Source organism: Sceloporus occidentalis, unplaced genomic scaffold (assembly GCF_023333645.1).
Source record: "Sceloporus occidentalis isolate IW3139 unplaced genomic scaffold, rSceOcc1.0.p SCAF_124, whole genome shotgun sequence".
NCBI lineage: Eukaryota > Metazoa > Chordata > Lepidosauria > Squamata > Phrynosomatidae > Sceloporus > Sceloporus occidentalis.
Window position 1 is genome coordinate 1104155 of NW_028317104.1, and position 22268 is coordinate 1126422.

Here is a 22268-nt window from a genome sequence, read left to right on the forward strand (position 1 = left end):
GGATGGTTTTGTTACAATTGCTTTGTTGATAAATAGGAAGAAAAAAAAGGGAATGATACTTGAAACTTGATAAATGTGTATGCTTCCTCGTGACCAAAAAAATCTTGTAATAAACCTATACATAGAAAGGAAGGGCTATGTGACAAGCATTTAAATGTATTTTAATACCTTAAAAAGTATGTACCCTCCATATATACACAGAAGTGACAACAACATTGTATGTTGAATAGTTGTACACAGCATTACAACAAACCCAAACCAAAAACTTACATTAAATATAAAACCTCAAGATACCATTTTAGAAGATTTAGGGAAAATTCACATTTAAGCAGTTAAGAGAAAATTAAGACATTAAACAAAAATTGCATTCATTTTTGTTGTTTGGATACATAGAGCAAAAAAATATATATAAATAAAAAAAATAAAAAAACAGAACTGCACTTCCTGGCACAATCCAGTGTATACTAAGTACAAAAGACACCGACTCCAGAAATGCAAGGTATACATATATGTAGAAGGTCCTACAATACATTCTTAACTGGCATAAACTTGTTTCCATATCCACTTGACTGATGACACTTGGAACAAGATTAAAAGAACTTTACTCCTTTGCTATCATTTAGCGTAATAATCTCTGCTTTATGTTCCAACTGCAGAGCTTCCAATGATCGAAGTAGCATGGTCTCATCCAGTCCATGGAATTCTGAGGAGACAGACAAACTAACCAGTATTACAGCAATAGAGGAACAGGCATAATTTTATTTTAACTGCTACAATAAGCTCTATTATGAAAGGGCAACAAAATATTTTGCAACTGAAAAAGTGGTTTAAGCAGTTTAAACAATGTTCCACACGTCAGTAGCAGACTATATTTGTACATAAAAAATATCTAATGTGATAGGTTTGTAGAATAAAGTCATAGCAGAAAAAATATAAATAAAAGCACCTGGAGTCCCTAAAACCGCAATGTATTACCTTGCTATATATTACCACCCTATAATTAACAAATGAGAGTTCTACGTGTATGAGGTATTTCCAAAAAGACACCCATCACTAAACACAAATCAAAATTTACTATTTTCTTCGTCAAAATATTTACGTGTTGAAATTAATTATTCATGCTACATGCTGGACTGTACATCTAAAATTTGCCTCAAAACAAAGCTCTATCTACCCTTGAAAAAAAACATCCAAAGTGTGTGTGGATAGACTACAAATGGAAAAAAAGGCAATCATGGTTGAACAAACATATGGTAAAAACTCTAAGGTGTAAAGCACCTGTTAAGCACTTACCCGTTCCCACGCAGCACACCATTCAAACAACGGGTCCACCGCTGTGTTGAAATGGCAAAACCATTGCCATGTCTCCAGCGACCACCACATTTTTTGTAGTAGTCTACGAGAGGCGCCATTTTGCAGGTTGTTTGTATGTCATTACTAACACTGGTTTAGGCTACAATTTTGTCTAAACCACCTTGTTTCTATCCTATAGTACCCAATCGTTTAGCTTTGCTACTGTGTATTTTGTAGTGTGTTTTCTCTGTAATTTTGACCTTGGCTAGTTTTTTATTTCATTTGACTGCTTCCAGCCCTGACCCAGTTTCATTCTGGACTTTGCTTCTTGCGCCCCTTGGTACCTCGCTACTGATCTGATCTTAGACGCAGGGTCAAATCCCAAGTCGTGTTTCTCCCACTTCCCCCCAGACCTCGGCTGTGTCTTTATTATCCCATGTGGTCAGTCCATTTACATGCAGCCATGGCGGCCGTGGGGTGCTCTGGAGCTCAACCCATGAGGAAAAGGGGCTGTCATTGGTGAACACTGTACACCCATCTGGGAACTGACCTGACTTCCCATAGAGGGTCCAGCTGGACTTAACATAGCACATGATTGGGCCCCAATTCTGGTGCAGCAGGTGTTTTCATAGACAAGGAATGGTCTCTACATCACTTCTAAAAGAAACTACAACTGTTGTATATTTCATCAGTAGACATCCTTCCCTAACGCTCTTGTCAAGTCACCTAATAAACCTTTAAATAACTTTTCAAAGTAGGGGTTTTATACTCTGAGGAAATCACTTTTGAAATAATTGAAGCCCCCTGTACTTCGATAATAATTGGACTGACGTGACTAAGCATAATCCTAAAATTGATTAGTGGTCTCGCCAAATCACTGCTTGAGTACATCCTACCTTCTTCATTGCATTGGTAATCAAAAGGTCCATCAATGATGTCCAAACTACCATTCATACGGGAACCAAACATGTGGTCCAATCAGCTTATTAGATAGATATATTTTCAGAAAAAGTAATTATCCCCTGTCTGATTGATCCGTTACTTGGGTCTATACCTCCTTGTGGCCACAGTTACCCTTTATCCCTGCCAGGGTTAAAATCATTAGAACGATACAAAAAGGAACATTTAGATAAGGATTTTTTCGTCCCTTGCTCTCTCCTGCAGGTTCAGAGGGTTTTTTTGTCTCCAAGAAAGCTGGGTCCTTACAACCTTTTATAGATTGCTAGGGACTTAATAAAATCACTATACACAATCATTACCCTATCCCAATTAGCTGAGAGTTTTGATCAGATCGAAACGGGCCCAGGCCTGGTGATAAATAGAAAATGGCCTTTAATACGCGTTAGTCACTATATTAGGTTATGCCCTTCGGTTTGTGCACCGCTCCAGTAGTTTTTCAGTCATTTGCAATCTTGTGTCATTGTATATTTAGATGATATTCTTATCTATTCCAAATCCATTGATTATCATGACAAGTCTTAAGGAAGTTTTGTCTCAGCTAAGGAAAAAAAGTGTATAGAGAAAAGACCTTTATCAGATCAGCATCAGATCAGGGTATAGCTATGAATCTGAACAAATTGTCTGCCATTTTAGAATGGCCACAGCCACAAGGTTTGAAGACTATACAGGTTTCTGGGATTTGCAAATTGTAGACTTTTTACCAGGAATTTATGATGTTGGTAATTGGAATTATTGGGCAATAAACTTGGAGTGGCAGTATTTATTGTAAGGCGCACCAGAAACCACCATTATCAGGGACATATTGTACCTGGAATCAGATTACACAACTAAATCCGCATTCGGCGAGATGGGCAGTTTTTTCCCTCATGATTCAGTTTTATTATCTACCACCCTGGTTCTAAAAAAAAATGAAAGCAGATCCTTTTGCTCACCAATTTGAGGATTCTATCAATCCTGCTGGTAAGTCAGATATACCAGTTATACTGTCTGACTGTATTGTGGCTACCCTCGTAGCATCCTCAATTACTCATATTAAACGACTCCAATCATTTGCACCTCATCCTACTTTCCGTAGACTTTTTGTACCAGTTTGGTAGCGTAAAGATGTTCAAGCCTGGGTTCACAACTCAAACACTTGGAACCTCTATTATGGCCTCATACGAGAAAGGAGGTTCAAGTCTCTATTTTGCCAGATTTAAATCTCCACACTAGACCTCAAGCTTACTTCAACCACTTCTTGTGCCAAAGAGACTCTTGTAGGGTTGTATGGTTATTCTTGTGGTAGTTGACCGGTTTTCCACAATGTCATTTCACTCCCCTTACAAAACTCCCACCCTAGCTCGTACCTTTCTAGGAGAGATTGTACGACTTTACGGCCTACCGAATCATATTGCATCAGGCATCCAGTTTATGTCTAAATACTGGAGGACTTCACGTAGTCATTTGTGAATCCATGCTATTTTTGCCTGCATGCCACCTCCAATCCAAGGGGCAGATGGAATGTACAATCTAAACTCAATTTCTTTGTCTTCACGTAATTATCCTGCTCCACAGTGGCGTGAATTAGCTTCCTTTAGCAGAATCATCTTTTAATTTTGCCTACCATACGGCTCTAAAGTGTTCTATGTTTGCCGTGGTAGGTTATGACCCTAAGCTCTTACCTGCCTTGATTTCTTTCACCATTGTTCCATTGTATTGGTGCAAGAACATTGGTCCCCTATACATATTCCTGACCTATCCCTCACAGACAAAAATCCAGACACCTTCCCTCAGCGACAACTCAGAGCCTTCAATACCTATTTCTGAGCAACTACATACTTTTGCTGATATTTCTGTCTCTAAATTATTCTGCATCCTGTATTCTGATTTGTAACAGTCTGAAATTTTGCATTCAAAATTAGATTTGCAATCATCTGTTCCTCTGTTAAATACATCTGTCTACTTCCATTTGCTTAAAACATGGATATAATTCTTCTCTTCCTTGTAGTTATCCCTCACAGACATCAATCCAGACACACCTTCCCCCAGCAACTCAACTGTTCAATGTTTAATTACCTCCCAAATCAACCTTTCTTCATTCCGATTTGCCCTTCTTAACTCTATACATATTTACAAACTACAAGGTTGCATTACACCAGGAATAAACTGCTCCCTTGATGCCAGCAATACTTTGAATGATATCTTCTGCTCTTATCCTACCAGCATCATTGCCCCACTTCCTAATCTTGAAACTAAGGTTGCTCCAATGCATGACTTTAATATAGCTGCTGCTTCAACACTTTTAGCCACATCCTCCACCATCTGATCTATAAAGTGATAACAGTATTCCAGAAGGAGAATATCTCCTCATAACCATAGCCACAGAATCATAAATCCTGGGTGCAGCACACTAGTTACCGACATCCCCTGGAAAGGGAAAGGACAAAGAGTTACTCTTTCTGGAGTTTTCTATTACTCCAGGAACACACAAAGGGATTATTTAACAAGAAATAGTTAATCTTCCAACCACAGAAGAAACGTATCAGTCTTTACTTTAGCCTTACCTTCTTCTATCTCCATAGAAGACCTAGCAGCTCCAATACGCTTATTCCTTCCTTCCATCAGGAAAAATAAAGCTTCAATACACTATATGACCAAAAGTGTGTGGCAATTTGACCATCGCATCTATATGAACTTGTTGGATATTTAATAAAAAAATCATGGGTATTAATATGGAGTTGACTCCCCCTTCTAGCTAAAACAACCTCCACTCTGGGAAGGCTTTCTTAGGGCGTGTGTAGAAATTGGTGCCAGTTCAGCCAAAAGCACATTTGTGAGGTTAAGCCCTGATGTTGGACGAGAAGACCTAGTTCACAATCAACGTTCCAATTCATCCCAAAAATGTTAAATGGGGTTACGATTAGAGTACTGCATGGGCCACAGGTGTCCCCTAACAACAATCATCAAATCATGTCTTTATGGAGCTTGGTTTTGTGGAAGTTGAAGAATTTTGCTGATTCTGGATGTCAGCACAATGATCTTTACCTCATTGCTTATTCTGCTGATAGCAGATAAGATAACACTACAATCACCTGTCTACCTTTCTTAGTTTACTTATGTCTTGTTTGTGTCTTGGAAGAATGTGTACGTATGGTATGTTTTTGTGTGTTTTCTTTGCTCTAAGTGCCTTGTTGCAAAAGAATCTGAGTCCACCACGACAAAGGACAAGTTGTCCCTTTCTTGACCTTCTGTAAGTAAAGATTTCACATGTCTGGGGGGGGGGGGCTATTTTTTCTTGACCTTTTTAAACCGTGTGTGTCAGAAAATTAAAGTAAATATACCAACAGATGGCAAGACAATATGCTAATAACTGTTTGCGCTTCTTTGCCTATATATTGTTAGAAAATTAAGGAGGGGGAGAGAAGTCTGCGAACTGGACTCTCCCCTGTTCACTTGAATAAAGAAGCTCTTGCTTACTCAACTCATTGAACTGGTGTCGTCAGATTTCTTGCCAACATTCACACTTTGTACACAAGGGACTAGAAAATTGCCTTCCTGGTGCCACAAAGTCGAAAGCACAATTATCTAAAATGCTGTTGCATGCTGTAGCATTAACACAACCCTCCGAAGCAACTAAGGGGCCTAATCCAAACCCAGACCTCCATCCTTCCTCCACTAAACTTTATAGCAGGCACTATGCATTTTGTTAGTTAGCCTTTTCCTGGCATCCACAAAACCCAGATTCCTCCATAAGACGTCCAAATAGCGAAGCGTGATTTATCACTCCAGAGAACACATTTCCACTGTCCCAGAGCCCAGTGGTGATGTGCTCCACACCACTTCTGCCTTCACTTTACATAATGTTATAACGGTCTTTGTCTAGTGTACAGCTGCACGGCCAAGAAGATGGATTACAAGACAGTTTGGAAATCTAATGAGTGATGGTACAGAGGACAAGTTATTTTAAGTGCTATGCTCTACAGCACTCAGCAGCCCTGCTCTGTGAGTGTGCATGGTCTACTGCCTTGTGGATGAGCTGTTAAACTTAGATGTTTCCACTTCACAATAATAGTGGACCTTGGCCACATTGAAAGTAATTGACCTCTTCAGTACGATCCATTCTACAGCCAATGTTTGTCTACGGCATGCCTCCTATCTCACCCCACAGGCAACATACTTACCCTGACGTACCATGGATGACCTGTATGTGTACACAAGCGCGTACACCAAACTACAGTCATGTGAAAAAGAAAGTACAACATCTTTGAATTATATGGTTTTACTATCAGGACATAATCATCTGTTCCTTAGCATGTCTAACAATTAGGTAAATAGGACCTCAGATGAACTACACATGACATATTACACCATGTCATGATTTATTCAACAAAATAAAGTCAAAATGGAGATGTGTGTGTTTTGCATCATGCAGTGTGACCACCTCTATAAAACGTTTTTGCTGGTCTGGAGCAGTCAGGTGTGTGAACGCAATGCCAAAGAAGAAAGACAACAGCAATGATCGTAGACGAGGAATTGTTGCTGCCTGTCAATAGCTAATTTTTAGACCTGCTAAGGAACAAATGATTATCACATCCAGATACGTAAAACCATAGAATTCAAAGAGATACTTCACACCTACCAAGCAAGAAAATAATTCCCTGTCCTATCTGGATAGGCTAAACAATCTTCTACTTGATTCCAGGGTTGACATGGAAATTATGTATTTGTTTAATGTAGCCTTTTATGAGGTGATGCTAAAGATTTACAGATTAATATGCTAAACAAACCAAATAAGATTATCCTTACCTTCCCCCACCGTGTCATCACCACTAATCAGTTCATAAAGTGTGAACACAGAATTGGCCATACCAATTTTTGACACCTAAGAAGGAATAAAAATTTATATTTATACATACAATCATTTGTAAACAAGGCAGCTAATCACAATGAGGTGGTTATTATGGGGGACTTTAACTATCCCGACATAAACTGGGAAACCGAGACCTGTGAATCTCATAAAGGAAACCGGTTTCTGACTATAAGCAAGGATAATTATCTGTCCCAAATGGTACAGGACCCGACCAGAGGGGGCGCCCTACTGGACTTAATATTAACCAACAGACCTGACAGAGTAACTAATGTGCAGGTCAGGGGACATCTAGGAAATAGTGATCACAATATGATGCATTAGAACTTGTCCTTCAATAAGGGAACTCTTAGAGGAGCCACAAGAACTATGCACTTTAGGAGGGCAAAGTTTGATCAACTAAGAGAAGCCCTTAACACTGTAAATTGGGAAAATGTCCTCAAAAACAAGAGTACAGACGCTCAATGGGAGATTTTTAAGAATATCTTAAATTCTCACTGTGAAAGGTACATACCGTATGGGAATAAAAGAGTCAGGAACAAGAGAAAACCAATGTGGATAAATAAAAATGTAAAGGGGGCAATAAATGGCAAAAAAAGGCATTTAAGCTACTAAAACAGGAAGGCAGTGAGGAAGCACTAAAAAGCTATCGGGAAAAAAATAAAATATGTAAAAATCAGATAAAAGCAGCAAAATTGGAGACAAAGACTCATTGCCAAAGAGAGTAAAACAAACCCCAAAATGTTCTTTAACTATATAAATAGTAAAAAGGTTAACAATGAAAGCGTTGGCCCCTTAAAAAGTAATGAGGGAGAAGTTATAGACGGGGATCAGGAAAAAGCTAATCTATTAAATATTTTCTTCTCTGCTGTATTCACAGAGGAAAATGAAATGCCAGGTAATATACAGCAGGATGAGATAAATGCCCCAGTACATGTCGCCTGTCTAACGCAGGAAGAAGTGCAGTGCCGCCTAAAAAAAATCAAAATAGACAAATCACCAGGTCCAGATGGCATTCACCCCCGCGTTCTAAGGGAGTTAAGTAATGTAATAGACAGACCCCTATTTCTAATATTCAAGGACTCTATAGTGACAGGGTCTGTTCCCCAGGACTGGCGCATAGCAAATGTTGTGCCAATATTCAAAAAGGGGACAAAAAGTGACCCGGGGAATTATAGGCCTGTTAGTTTAACTTCTGTTGTGTGTAAACTGTTTGAGGGTTTCCTAAGAGATGCTATTTTGGAGTATCTCAATGAAAATAAGTGTATGACTCCATATCAGCATGGGTTTACAAGGGATCGGTCCTGTCAAACTAACCTGATCAGCTTTTATGAGGAGGTGAGCTCAAGACTGGATCGGGGTGAATCGCTGGATGTCGTATATCTTGATTTTTCCAAAGCATTTGATACGGTGCCACATAAAAGGCTGGTACATAAAATGAGAATGCTTGGGCTGGGGGAGAATGTGTGTATGTGGGTAAGTAACTGGCTCAGTGATAGGAAACAGAGGGTGGTTATTAATGGTACATACTCTGAGTGGGTGACTGTTGCTAGTGGGGTACCACAGGGGTCAGTTTTGGGTCCTATTCTTTTTAATATATTTATTAATGACCTTGTAGAGGGATTGCATAGTAAAGTATCAATCTTTGCAGACGATACTAAGCTCTGTAACGTGGTTAACACAATAGAGGACAGCGCACGATTACAAATGGATCTGCATAGGTTGGAGGCTTGGGCTGGGATGTGGCAGATGAGGTTCAACACAGATAAATGTAAGGTTATGCACATGGGGAAGAAAAATCCAGGCTGGGAATATGTATTAAATGGGAAAACACTGGGGACGACTGACATGGAAAAGGACTTAGGAGTTTTAGTTAACAGTAAATTTACCTGTAGCGACCAGTGTCAGGCAGCTGCTGCTAAGGCAAATAAAATCATGGGGTGCATCAAAAGGGGCATAGATGCCCACGACAAGGAAATAATTCTACCCCTGTACAAGTCACTAGTCAGACCACACATGGAATACTGTGTACAGTACTGGGCACCAGTGTACAAGAAAGATATAGTGGAGCTGGAGAGGGTTCAAAGACGGGCAACCAGAGTAATAAGGGGAATGGGAGGACTACAGTACCCAGAAAGATTATCAGAATTGGGGTTATTTAGCTTGGAAAAAAGACGGCTTAGGGGGGACTTAATAACTATGTATAAATATATAAGGGGACAGTACAGAGATCACTCCCAGGACCTATTTATACCCAGGACTGTATCTATAACAAGGGGACATCCTCTACGGCTGGAGGAAAGAAGGTTTCTACACCAGCACAGACGGGGGTTCTTTACAGTAAGAGCGGTGAGATTATGGAACTCTCTGCCAGAGGAAGTGGTGATGGTAAACTCAATAAAAGAGTTCAAAAGGAGCCTGGACGTTTTTCTTGAAAGCAATAATATTACAAGTTATGGATATTAGATTAATAGGGACAGAACGTTGATCCAGGGATTTATTCTGATTGCCATATTTGGAGTCGGGAAGGAATTTTCCCCCTGGTATGGGGCAATTGGCATCTGCTTCATAAGGGTTTTTTGCCTCTGGATCAACACAGTAGGGACACAATATGTATATAGGTTGAACTTGATGGACTTTGGTCTTTTTCAACCTTATGAACTATGTTACTATGTTACTATTTAGCAAAAGTAAAGTTGGTAAAAAGATAAACAAGTTTTTTCCATTTTTACCCATTATAAATTGCTGTTTATCTACCCTTACTATTGACAGTCAAATATTAGAAGGTGCAGTTTTCTATATAGAAGCTATAGGCTTAGTACTGTCTAAAACTGCCCCACAAAATTAGGTATTTCTAAAACGTAGACAATCTAGGTCATTTTTAGGGTTGCAACCAACGATTATTTTCATAAATCAATTAGTTGGCCGATTTTTTTTTTTAGATTAATCGGATAAAAAATGTAATTTTTTCAATTATTTAAAATAATGTCATTTAAGTAACGTAGGATGTAAAAAACAAACAGCAGAATAAAAAAAAATGATACAAATGCATTTTTATTTCCCAAACTGCCCCCCCCCCAATTATGCATTTGAGCCCAGGCTTGCCACACTGCCTCCCAGATATGCCACATACCCCCAGCCATGCCACACTGCCCTCCCCACATATGCCTTATATACCCTATATGCCTTATACCCCCAGATATGCCACTCTGTCCTCTCCAGGTATGTCCTACAGCCCCCTGATATGCCATAGTGCCCTCATATTTGCAGACTCCTTCACAGACACAATACTTTTATAAATAAATACAGGGTTAATCTTTACTGCCCCCAGGATTTAGATTCCCCTCAGTTTGCCCCCTTTACCTCTAACTGCACCTTAACTTTAATTAAATTAACCCCCAGTCCTCAGCATTAAATTAACCCTGAAGAGAAGACCCCACCAACCACAACTGCCGCTAAATTAACCCTGAAGACCCCATCAACCACAATTAACCCTAAACACCCCACTAACTATAACTGCCCCTAACTTTCAGCAGCCCAAATATTAATTTTATACTCACTAGTTATATGAGTTCTTGAGCCATGTGAACAGTATAGGAAATGGGCGGGACAATAGACACTCTGGCCCCACCCCTTTCTCCCTGTAGTCACTGCCGATTGGCTGCAAGGAGGGACAGGGAGAAAGGGGTGGGGTCATCAGCAGTGACTACAGGGGGGAACTGTAAGTAGGAGCTGCTGCTGTGAGTCACTTAGATTATAAAACGAGGGGTATTTTTCAGAGCATTTGCTCTGAACTAATCAATAATGAAATTCGTTGGCAACGATTTTCATTATCGATTATTAATCGATTTTATCAATTAGTTGTTGCAGCCCTAGTCAAAGATTATTCTACTTTTCATGCAATAATATCCCCACTTATAAGTCATGTGTAAGGACCGCCAGGGAGGAGAAGAGCTGTCACCACTGGTGGACTTCTCCTACTGAGCCAAAGGCAAAACAAAAGCGTGCGTGTCTTACTGTGTGTGCGCATTAGCAACGTTAAATACATACTTGCCCCTACATTTTTTTTTTTTGGCTGGGTCCTATATGAAAACAAAACTTTTTTATTTGGTAGATCAGGGGTTGAAATGAATTATACCACAGGACCCCAACACACTTATTCACTTGCAAAAAGAGTTAACACTTGTTCAAAACACCTAAAAGGCATCACTCTGAACTAGATCTTTCATTGACAAGAACTCCAATATTACATAGAAAATGAAAACTAAACTACCATCCACATCAAGAAGGTCACCATGACTACTATCACTAGTACAGTGACAGGAAAACTCTTTGGCATTACCAGCATTTAAGTATAAATATGATACAATCATCTAAGTTACAATCATGAACAAACAATTAGGGCTGCAACTAACGATTATTTTCATAATCGATTAGTTGGCCGATTATTTTTTCGATTAATCGGATAAAAAAAATGTAAATTTTTCATTTATTTAAAATAATTTAATAAACAAATGATGTTAAATACAAACAGCAGAATAAAAAAAAAACTTTGATAAAATACATTTCTTGTCTTTATTTCCCAACCAGCCCCCCCCCCAATTTATGCACATTTGAGCCCAGGCTTGCAGAGCTGCCTCCCACACATACCACTCCACGCTGCCCCCCACATATGCCACTCCACGCTGCCCCCCACATATACCACTCCACGCTGCCCCCCACATATACCACTCCACGCTGCCTCCCACATATGCCATTCCACGCTGCCTCCCACATATACCACTCCCCGCTGCCTCCCACATATGCCATTCCACGCTGCCTCCCACATATGCCATCCCACGCTGCCTCCCACATATGCCACTCCACGCTGCCTCCCACATATGCCACTCCACCCCCACATATGCCACTCCACCCCCACATATGCCACTGTGCCTGATACGCCTTATACCCCCTGATACACCACTCCATCCTCCCCAGACATGCCACACTACCTCCCAGACATGCCACGCTGCCCTCCCCACATATGCCACTCCAGTCTACCCCCAGATATGCCACTGTGGCCCCAGATATGCCTTATACACCCTGATACACCACTCCGTCCTCCCCAGACATGCCACACTGCCCTCCCCACATATGCCTTATTTAATGTATATGCCTTATACCCCCAGATATGTCACTCCGTCCTCCCCTGATATGCCTTATACCCCCCAGATATCTCATAGTCCCCTCATAGAGTCACAGACCTGTTCGCATCACACTGACACCATACTTTTTTAAATAAGTACTGGGTTAATCTTCACTGCCCCCAGGATTTAGATTCCCCTTAGTTTGGCCCCCCTTTATCTCTAACTGCACCTTAAGTTAACTTTATTAAATTAATCAAATTAACCCTCAGTCCTCATCATTAAATTAACCCTAAACACCCCATTAACCATAGCTGCTCCTAAATTAACTCTAAATACCCCATCAAAACAACTACCCTAAATTAACCCTAAACACCCCATTAACCATAACTGCCCCTAAATTAACCCTAAACACCCCATTAACCATAACTGCCCCTAAATTAACCCCCACCTCCCCTAACTTTCAGCAGCCCAAATATTAATTTTATACTTACAGTTAGATGAGTGTCACAGCCATGTGGTTCTGGCCTTCTGGGAGAAGGAAGGGGGCGGGGCCAGTTGTCACAGTGATTACAGGGAGGGACTGGTAAGTAGGAGCTGCTGCTGCGAGTCAGACTAAACGGATTATATAATGAGGGGTATTTTTCAGAGCGTTTGCTCTGAAAAAACCCTCATTTTATAATCAATAATAATAGATTCAACTAATCGATAATGAAATTCGTTGGCAACGAATTTCATTATCGATTATTATCGATTTTATCGATTAGTTGTTGCAGCCCTACAAACAATTTGTCCATATTGAATACATCATCCAAATTTTCAAAATGTATGTTGGAAAAAGTATGTGAATCCCAATCCAATCACTTCAACATACACTATGAGTTTGCAAACCTAGGGTCCAAACATAAAAAACAAAACAAAAAAAACACACTCCTATAATGCCAAGGCAGCTAGTACCCAAGTATGATAGGAGTGTGATTATAGGCTATGCCATGCTACCCCACACACACACACACACACGACTCGGCTGGGTTCCTGTTTCTCCTGGGCAGTACAAGAGACGATGGTAAGCAGCCTGGCCTCTGCTGCCGATTATTTTCAGCCTTTTTTTTGGCATTTTGCCAATAATGCCCTTTTCGGCCAATATATCGGTGCATCCCTATAGAAAATCATAACCTGGACGTCGACAGGATGAGTCCCATTTATTCTATCTCTTCGGCAGGAGATTCTGGAGTGGCTGTAAGTCATCCAAGGCACAGCATACCCAAGGGTACATGCCATACTAGAGTGACAAGTGAGCCAACACCACTACAAACATTTTTATGAATAGCTTTGGGGCTGAACTGCATGTGTGAATCCACTTGAGAAGTTGGAAATGCCACTTAGACACATTTCATAATCCACACATGTAAACATGCAGAAAAGCGACCATAGATGGTCTATCAAGGTCATAAAAGAAAGAGCAAAAATGAATGTGGACAGTTTCAATTTTGAACCAAATGGTTGACTAGATGAAAGTTCACAATAACACACTTTACATATACTTAATCAACAATTTTCAGGACCCGATAGTCTGAGAGATTTTGCCTCTTGCAAGATGGCGGTGCCCATAATTTTTTTTAAAAAGGCCGACATACGAAAAATAAACAGCCTGGTCCTTAAAGGGGTTAAACATTTGCAGGAGTATAGTTGAAGTCCACAATTATACCAGGGAAACCATAGAATAACACACCTTAAAATACATAAAACAAATATACCTTAAAACAAAGACAAAAAAATACCGTAGCAAATAAGTTATCAAACTGGAGATCAGCACAAAAAAAAATAAAAAAAAAAAATGCATGCACAATAAACAAACATCCTAGTAGACAGACAATAGCACATTCAAGGTATCTTGAATGAAAGAAAAAAAAAATTGTACTACCGTATTGGCCCGATTATAGTCCGCACTTCCTCCCCCGCATTTTAAGTCTTAAAAGTGGGGGTGTGGCCTATAATTGGGGTTTAGAGCAGGGATGCACAATTTGTATCACACGGCGCCACAGGACATTAAGTTCCAGGTGCGGAGCAGGTGTTTTTTTTTTGTTTTTTTTTTCCTTCTTCTGCCCGCAGCAAGGTTAGGATCCAGGTCCCCTCGATCCTCCTCTCTGGCAGCTGGTGGGCATCTGTGCGATGCAGACAACCTCCATCACCCAGACGTTCACTGGCTGCCCCCGCTAGACACCAGGGAGTCTGGGGATATATTGGTAAATTGGGGGGGCGCACAGAGTGGCACATGGGGGGGCAGCAGTGGCACATCAGGGGGTGGGGTGCAATTTTTCTCAGGTAATTCTACACTATGAGGTTAGAGACTATCAAAGATGAGTAATGTATGCTCAAATAGGCTAGACGCAAGATTCTTACCCATTGATAGATAACTTTTCCCCACTCATCAGGTCTCCTCCACATGATCAGGAACCTAGACTTGTTTTTGTCTAACCACTCAAGGTCACCTTCAAGAAAACAAAAATATTGAGTATAAAGACTATTACTGTTCTCTAATGAGGTCCCTGAATGGTATGTTAGAATACAGCTAAGTAGAAAGTTCTACCATAGTCCCATCTTAATTGGTCTTATCTCTAGAATCAATGACTCATCCAAATTTAAATGTCTACACGTTTATCAAGAGATAAAGCTCTGTAGAACTGTAACAGGAGATCTTACCTTTTTTCCTGAGTTCCTCCAAAATCACCAGAACAGATTCCAAAGATAATCTTCCTACATGGTGTTAAGGATCTTTTGGTTTAATATTACATAATTTCGTTTATTTTAGCCTAATGAGAAACGCACAGGGGCGAGTATGGTTAGTGGAGCATGTGTGCTGTGTTTAAGCACCATCCCTACCCCTGAACACAACATACTCACTCACGCTCTCGCCATACTTACACACACTCGTGGTAATGTCATACCACTCCTCTTACAAGTTCAGTGCAGCTCACACAGATTTCTCACCCCCTTACTTTGAAGATGGCCCTTATCTTCTGCAGGGTCACACAAAACACACTTCTGGATGCCTTGGGTACCAGGGCGTTTGGATGCCATACCCCTCTTAGTATACCACTTCAAATGGGCATTTATGCATTTCCCATCATAAACACAACTAAAACATCTTAAGAAAAATATTCCAAATTATCACCTTACTCAGTTGCATAAGATTTTTAACTGTTTGGCAACTACAAGGCACTAAGCCTTGTACTTTATATATCTTTATTGGTAGGCACACTATTTCTCTTTCTAGTTTGGTGTCAGTGTGAGGTAGAAGGTAGAGGGAGAGACAGAGCTGCAGACATAGCAAGTGTTTGTATACTTTGGCTTTGTTATCTGAGCTGTGATGGCTCTTTAAAAATAGTACTTTTTATTTTTGAGTGCAACTCCCTTCCATTGGATTCGTCTGTAGTTTAACCCGTTGGGCACAAGCAGTAGTTTATTAAATTTTTTTGTTTTATTATTTACACATTCTTAGGATTTTGGTTTGCCACTTGGTCTATATTATTTTGACATGGAATTTATAGATTTAAATGTGCAATATATTAATGATTACAAACCGATATCTTGTTTTTTGCGGAAGTACTCCAAAAGGCCAGAATAATGCAGTCAGATTTTCAGGAGAAAAAGCGCAGAAATGCTTCTCTTCTGCTAAAGGGCAGAACCACATCATGCACCATCTGGACAGCCTGCCCCCAGTTCAAATGATGGAGTGGCTGTATCCTTTTGTAGTACCTGTATAACAGAGCCGATACCAAGAGAAGAGGACAAAGAATGAAGAACAAGAGGTGAGAACAAGCAGACTTGCAGAAAATGAGACAGGGACACGCAAGCCATCAGCAGAGAAGGTACCTAAAGAGCACACCAGATGATGTCATGCTCACAGAGGGGTTTTTATGTAAGAGGTCTGAGTTCATATTTGTCCTTATCTAAGTGACAACTAAGCAATGTTTCATCAAATTTAGGCAAAGATGATCTACAAAATACACTGATAATCCTAAAACACAACCCTAAATCCTTAACAGTTCAGCATAGTGTGACGGAAGCCTCCATCACTGGGACCACTGGAGAGGCCTAACTCCAGTCCTCCTCCCTATTGACTATGGGCCCTGGGTTTGTAAAGGCTTCTGTGGCTACCCCCAGCAGTATCATCTCATCACTGGTTGATGGGATTATCTCCAGCAAACAGCCAGGATCTGCAACCAGGGAGTGACTGCCATTGTCTTAATTTAATATCAGACCCCTCCACATCATGGTGCATTATTATGTTGTGTAAATCAGTCCCCCCCCCCCATTGTATTGTTAATCCCGTTACTGCCCCTGTTGTCTCTGGGAGGCAGATTAAAGGGGCGGTTTGTGTCCCAATATCTTGTTTTATGTAAATATGTGTTTTGCTGGATATATCCAGCTCTGTGTGTCCAAAATAAATCAGTCTTCGTTTGGTTTTACCCTACACTGAGTCTCGGCTAGTGACTGGGGAACCGGAGAAAGTGTGTTGTCCCAGGCTAAGGGAGCACAAGTCAGCGGAGGTAGTCGGTCGGACTATCCAGCTCCGTGACATTGGTAGCAAGCAGTGGGATTGCTTTTTAATGTGAGGGACACTTACTTTCTACCGGGATTGACCGACAGGATGGCAGATTTCGGTCGCCTTGACGAGGACTAGGATGTGGTATCAGAATTCCAGGGGCTACTGCGGGTCATCCTCTCCTGCTACACCACTGCTCTGCCTACAGAACAATACCAGAATCTGAGGCAAGTGGTTCGACGGTCACTATGGCAGAGGGCTGTTATACGTCGGGGCCAGTGTCTTCCAAGCTCCGAACAAAAGATTAGAGACCAGTGGGAACTACGGATGTCATTCCTGGGACAGCAACCCCAGGAGCAATGGGTATCTGAATTGGACAAGCTGGAAGCTGGAAAATGCGTATCGGGCTCTGCAGTGGTATGCAGAGCAAGCATATTGGGGAACTGCGAAAGAATGTTCTCCAGAGGGGTATGACTTTGGTGGCCTGGGATTATTATGGGATAGTCTTCAGGAGGATTCGGACTTCGGCAGTACAGCGGAGTGGCGGATTGAGGAAATCCGGGATTTCAGGGAGTGGGCCCTCCCAGATGCACTAGGACTTAAAGGTGATTTACACAGGAGTGGGAACTGGAGAAGGCATATAAAAAACTGTTTGACCATGTTCCCCAGTGTGCAGGGATTTTGTGGATGTTATGGAGTGGTCATCTGAGGATGACCCAAGCGGGGTGGATGGGACTGTGATCTCCACCCCTGAGTCACAGGGATACTGGGCAGCTAATCCAGATCCAATACCAGAGCTATGTGACTTTACACCACAACCGGATCCAGAGATTGTGGATCTAATTGATTTTACATCTGAGGATGTTGGTCCAGGAGGTCTTGCAATTGGCTTCCCTTCCCAGGGAAAGGAAGAAAGTTTTCTGGGTGTAGTGGATGGGACTGCGGAGTCCACCAGCACCCACCCAGCTGAAGAGCTGGCAACAGGGCAGAGCGCTGCTGGCTTCTGCCCCACACCTTCAATGGCTAGAGGGATCCAGAGAGATGCGGCAGCCGGCCCATCTTCCCAGCGGCAGCTCACCAGTCCGGGAGCAGAGGAACTGGCCCTCCCTCCCCAGCGGCAGACCGACCCAGAAGATTCCCTAACCCCAGCTGAAGCGCTGGCAACCAGGCAGAGCATCGCTGGCCTCTGCCCAGCACATACCAAAGCTGCAGGAATTCAGGGAGATACAGCAGCCGACCCACCCCAGCAGAAGCTGGGAGGTGGAACAGCCGGTCCATCTCCCCAGCAGCAGAAACTAATTCCGAAGTTTCCAAACACTGCAGAATCCATTGTTGTACTTTTTTCCACCTTGGCAGGTTGCCAAGTTCACAATTGAACACCTATAAGAGCTTAAGACGTTTCAAAAATTGTCCTAAAAGTATTTATTTTAACATGCTTAGAAAGGATACTTTGTATTTTCTTATTGTTAAACAACGGGCTTTCCTGGATTTCCATAATATTCAGCGTGTATAATTTGTTGTGCCGGCAGTAGGACAGAACTAAAGAGCCCCATGCTGACAACTGCTTTTGTCTGGTATCAACATTCGGTTGCAACCTACACAAACATACAAAGAATAACACAACTATTACACTTGGAAGTATTTATGCAGTCTTGGTGTTTGTTACTATTACACATACAAACATTACTGATGTAAAGTGCTATCTGCAGTATGAGGATCCACAAATTAAATGTTTTCATGCCACATACTTGAGAGCAAGCTACACATTTGCTGATAACAAAATCAAAACTATTTGATATAAATAAGATAAAGGTGATATAGCTACTCAACTTGACACTGGTTCAACTTTAAGTTAAAGAATTTCAGGGCATAAAGTAAAAAGGAAGTGATACTTTTGAAAATAGGGCACAACCCTCTATACTGGTATATGTTACATTTGATATGATTATTTTCATAGAATATTGTGATTGCAAAAACCGTTTTTGTGCAATACATAAATACCAGGTCAAATTTTGTATTAGTGCACTTCCAACAAAAGGAAATGCAGTGCTGTAAACAATCTTTAGCGCTTGTCTATGTGCAATAGTCACGCAAGAACATGGGTTGGCAGAACTGCAATGCAGATAAATAATTGGAAACAGATTAAAACTTGCATAAATAAAATGCCCTTGTAATGCCTTTGGATGAAGCCAAAAATGTGATGTCAGGAACAGAAAAATAAAAAATATCACTCTATAGTAACAGACAAATATCCACAACGGAAACTTAAGAACATACTGATTTCCCATCTGGATTACTGTAGCTATTTGCTTATTTGTCTTCCTAGCTGGCCTCTATAATCCATTTTCAGGGCATCACCTTCAAAGCCCTCCTTCTTAACCTTCAAGGATATTCAGCACTTTTTGATCTCTAATATCACTCCCTCCACACCCCAACCATACAGGAGTCTCTCTGCCCCTTTAAAAGCTAACACTCCATCACCACTATAGGCTTCTCCAGATCTCTGCCACTACCCACCAAGCCACAGCTCTCCACAACTTAAACGGCAAACAATCTCTGCATAGATCAAATGCAACCATGCCCCTAATTTACAAATATCAGAAAGAAGCCCATTTTATCCAGGGAACAATGAAGCAGATCAGTTTGTTTCTCTGTACCAGAGTTTGAATTCATATTATAGGTTTCGTGAATGAAAATGCTTACAGCCGATGCTTGTATATGCACTCGAAACACGTATACGGGCATTCCCAGTGTTTCTCCCCCTCACAATTAGGCTCAGCATTTAAGACAGAGACATGGCACAAGGGACATTATGCTCGTAAACAGACAAATAGAGAAGGAACTATTTACTATTAAAACAAATGGCGTGACTGCGCATTAAAAACATGCTTAAGGTTGTACCTCTGATACACAGGTATTAGACAAAGTATTCAACGTGGTCAGTCACCAAACGTTATAAGAGAACTATAATCGCATGTTTCCACACTCGTTTCGCCCGGAACTCATCTGGAACAACAGGGGCGGCATGCTCGTGTATTTTTTTTGGCCCTTTTTAAACCCCCCCCCCTTCTAACACCCCTTAACCTCATTTAAGCACCCGAGTATCTCACGTGTAGAACGGAGGAAAATTGTACTGCCACGGCCACTCAAACCCCATCATAACAATCGGTCCACCAAACTCTTCCGCCCGGTTACAGAAAACACACGCTGTAAAGGTTCCGGGTTCCGGGTTCTGTCCTCCTACCCAACAGTGATTGGTTGATTAAAAAAAGAGAAAAAAAAAAAAGAAAGAAAGAAATGACGGTAAATGTAATCTTGCGAGTAGTTAGGCGTCCGATTCCAAACATTGCTGCCAATGCTTTCCGTACTTCTGCATAAAAATCTTCAGAGGCCTCCAATGAAAATAAGTATGTCCAATTAGGTAGAAAGTAATGGCCGGGGCAATCTGTTAATTGTTATTTGGTATCAAGTAACTGCTTTTGCCAATTTTTTTTTTTTGTGAAAAAAAAAATATTAATTTGGGAACGTTACTAAGATTAGTTTAAAAATGCAGGGGGTAGCAGAAGCATTATTAACCCTTTCCTGCATTTCCCACCCTGGTGCTAAGGCAATTTTGAGCATTTCTTGGGAATAAACTATACAAACCATATATTGGTTTTTTTCAGCACACTCAGCAGATTTCAAATATACCATTTTTATATCTGTATGTTATACTTGTAGTAGGTAACCAGTCTAAATCTGGCGGGGGGCAGGTGGTCATTTCAAGGGGGCAGGTGGGCATTTCTAGGGGGCATAAACCATATCTGGGTGGTCAGAGTCGCATATCTGGGGGCATAAAGCGTATCAGGAGTTATAAAGCATATCTGGGGGCATATCTATAAGTAAGGTGCATTATGAATTAAGGGGGGAGACCTTAAAATGGCTATTGGTTTTCTGTTTGTATATCAAATATGCTGACAAACTGATAGATACCAAAAATGTTAAAATACATATATTCCTGTTCATTAGATAAAATACTGTTTTACCATTCCACTCCTGTGTATTTTTTCTTTAAACATATTTTTTCTTTAAAATAGCAACAAACTTTAAGGGTGCGGCCTATAGTCAGGTTCGGCTTATATTCAAGCCAATATGGCATATACTGGTATATCTCCCTACAAAGTTAAATAATTGTATTAAACAAATTAAAGGTAAATAAGAGACCATTGCCAGCAAATGAAGTTTTTTTTTTAATAAACCAAAGTTTTATTGATTTTGTCAATAAAGGAGGGAAAAAGGGACACACATAAAGGAGGGAGCCCTGACGCAGCAGGACAAGGTATAGTATATAGGGAACAAGAAACAAAAAGAAACAATAAATAATAATAATAAAGTACATGACATTACAAAAAATACATAGTAATACAAAGAACGCAATCCAGACCTCACCAGCTAACCCATAATTCAATCCTGACCTACCCGTGTAGAGGGATCGGTCACGAAGCATGACTAGTAGAACCATTTCCTCCCATGTTGTGCCTCCTGACCCATATGCCCAGCCACCAATACTTCAAGAACCCGTGTATTCTCCACTCTCAATATCCACTCCCGAAAGTAGGGTGGTGATACCTTATTCCGATGCAAGGAGATCAAGGCTTTAGCCTCATTGAGTAAGTGCCGCACAATAGATTTTTTGTATGAGGCAATCGAGTCAGAAGCATGGTGCAACAAGTACCGTGTATTCCGGCGTATAAGACGACCCCCAACTTTTCCAGTTAAAATATAGAGTTTGGGCTATACTCGCCGTATAAGACTATCCCTCTACCCAGTATACAACAACCAGCCAATCACGGCAAGCACTGTACCGTACCGGTGATTGGCTGGTTGTTGTATACAAAGCCTGCTTGGATTGGGTGGGTCAGCTCTCCCTAACATACGTACACACCAGCTTACAAACACACATATACACATACACTGCCCTTAACATACGCCTGTCCATATATACACATTTATACACTGCCCTCACCACACACCACTGCCTTTACACTAGGGCTGCAACTAACGATTATTATCATAATCGATTAGTTGGCCGATTATTTTTTCGATTAATCGATTAATCGGATAAAAAAATGAATGTACATTTTTCATTTATTTAAAATAATTTAATAAACAAATAATGTTAAATACAAACGCAGAATAAAAAAAAAAACTGATAAAATGCATTTCTTGTCTTTATTTCCCAACCAGCCCCCCCAATTTATGCACATTTGAGCACAGGCTTGCCACGCTGCCTCCCAGACATGCCACGCTGCCTCCCAGACATGCCACACTGCCTCCCAGACATGCCACTCCACACTGCCTCCCAGACATGCCACTCCACGCTGCCTCCCAGACATGCCACTCCACGCTGCCTCCCAGACATGCCACTCCATGCTGCCTCCCAGCCTCCCAGACATGCCACTCCACGCTGCCTCCCAGACATGCCACTCCACGCTGCCTCCCAGACATGCCACTCCAC

The 22268-nt window shown here is 41.1% G+C and overlaps 1 protein-coding gene across 1 annotated transcript; it reads right to left on the minus strand.

Moving 5' to 3' along the window:
* Positions 1-590: 590 nt before the first annotated feature.
* On the minus strand, positions 591-19931 carry LOC149282009 (vacuolar protein-sorting-associated protein 25). Its single transcript, XM_089498739.1, has 6 exons — positions 19882-19931; positions 18221-18366; positions 14926-14979; positions 14626-14714; positions 7039-7114; positions 591-703 (listed from the first exon to the last, which is right to left on the minus strand). Exons 1-6 carry the CDS (start codon positions 19929-19931, stop codon positions 591-593), a joined length of 528 nt encoding a protein of 175 aa, XP_089354865.1.
* Positions 19932-22268: the final 2337 nt, after the last annotated feature.

What these genes read in the sequence shown, in the direction of transcription:
- LOC149282009 (XM_089498739.1), bottom strand. Translation starts at nt 19,931, where the DNA reads ATGATGGGGTTTGAGTGGCCGTGGCAGTACAATTTTCCTCCGTTCTAC. An exon ending in GGAGGAACTCAGGAAAAAAG is followed by an intron (nt 14,715 to 14,925) that starts GTAAGATCTCCT and finishes GTTTTCTTGAAG; the next exon opens with GTGACCTTGAGTGGTTAGAC. An exon ending in GAAAAGTTATCTATCAATGG is followed by an intron (nt 7,115 to 14,625) that starts GTAAGAATCTTG and finishes ATTCCTTCTTAG; the next exon opens with GTGTCAAAAATTGGTATGGC.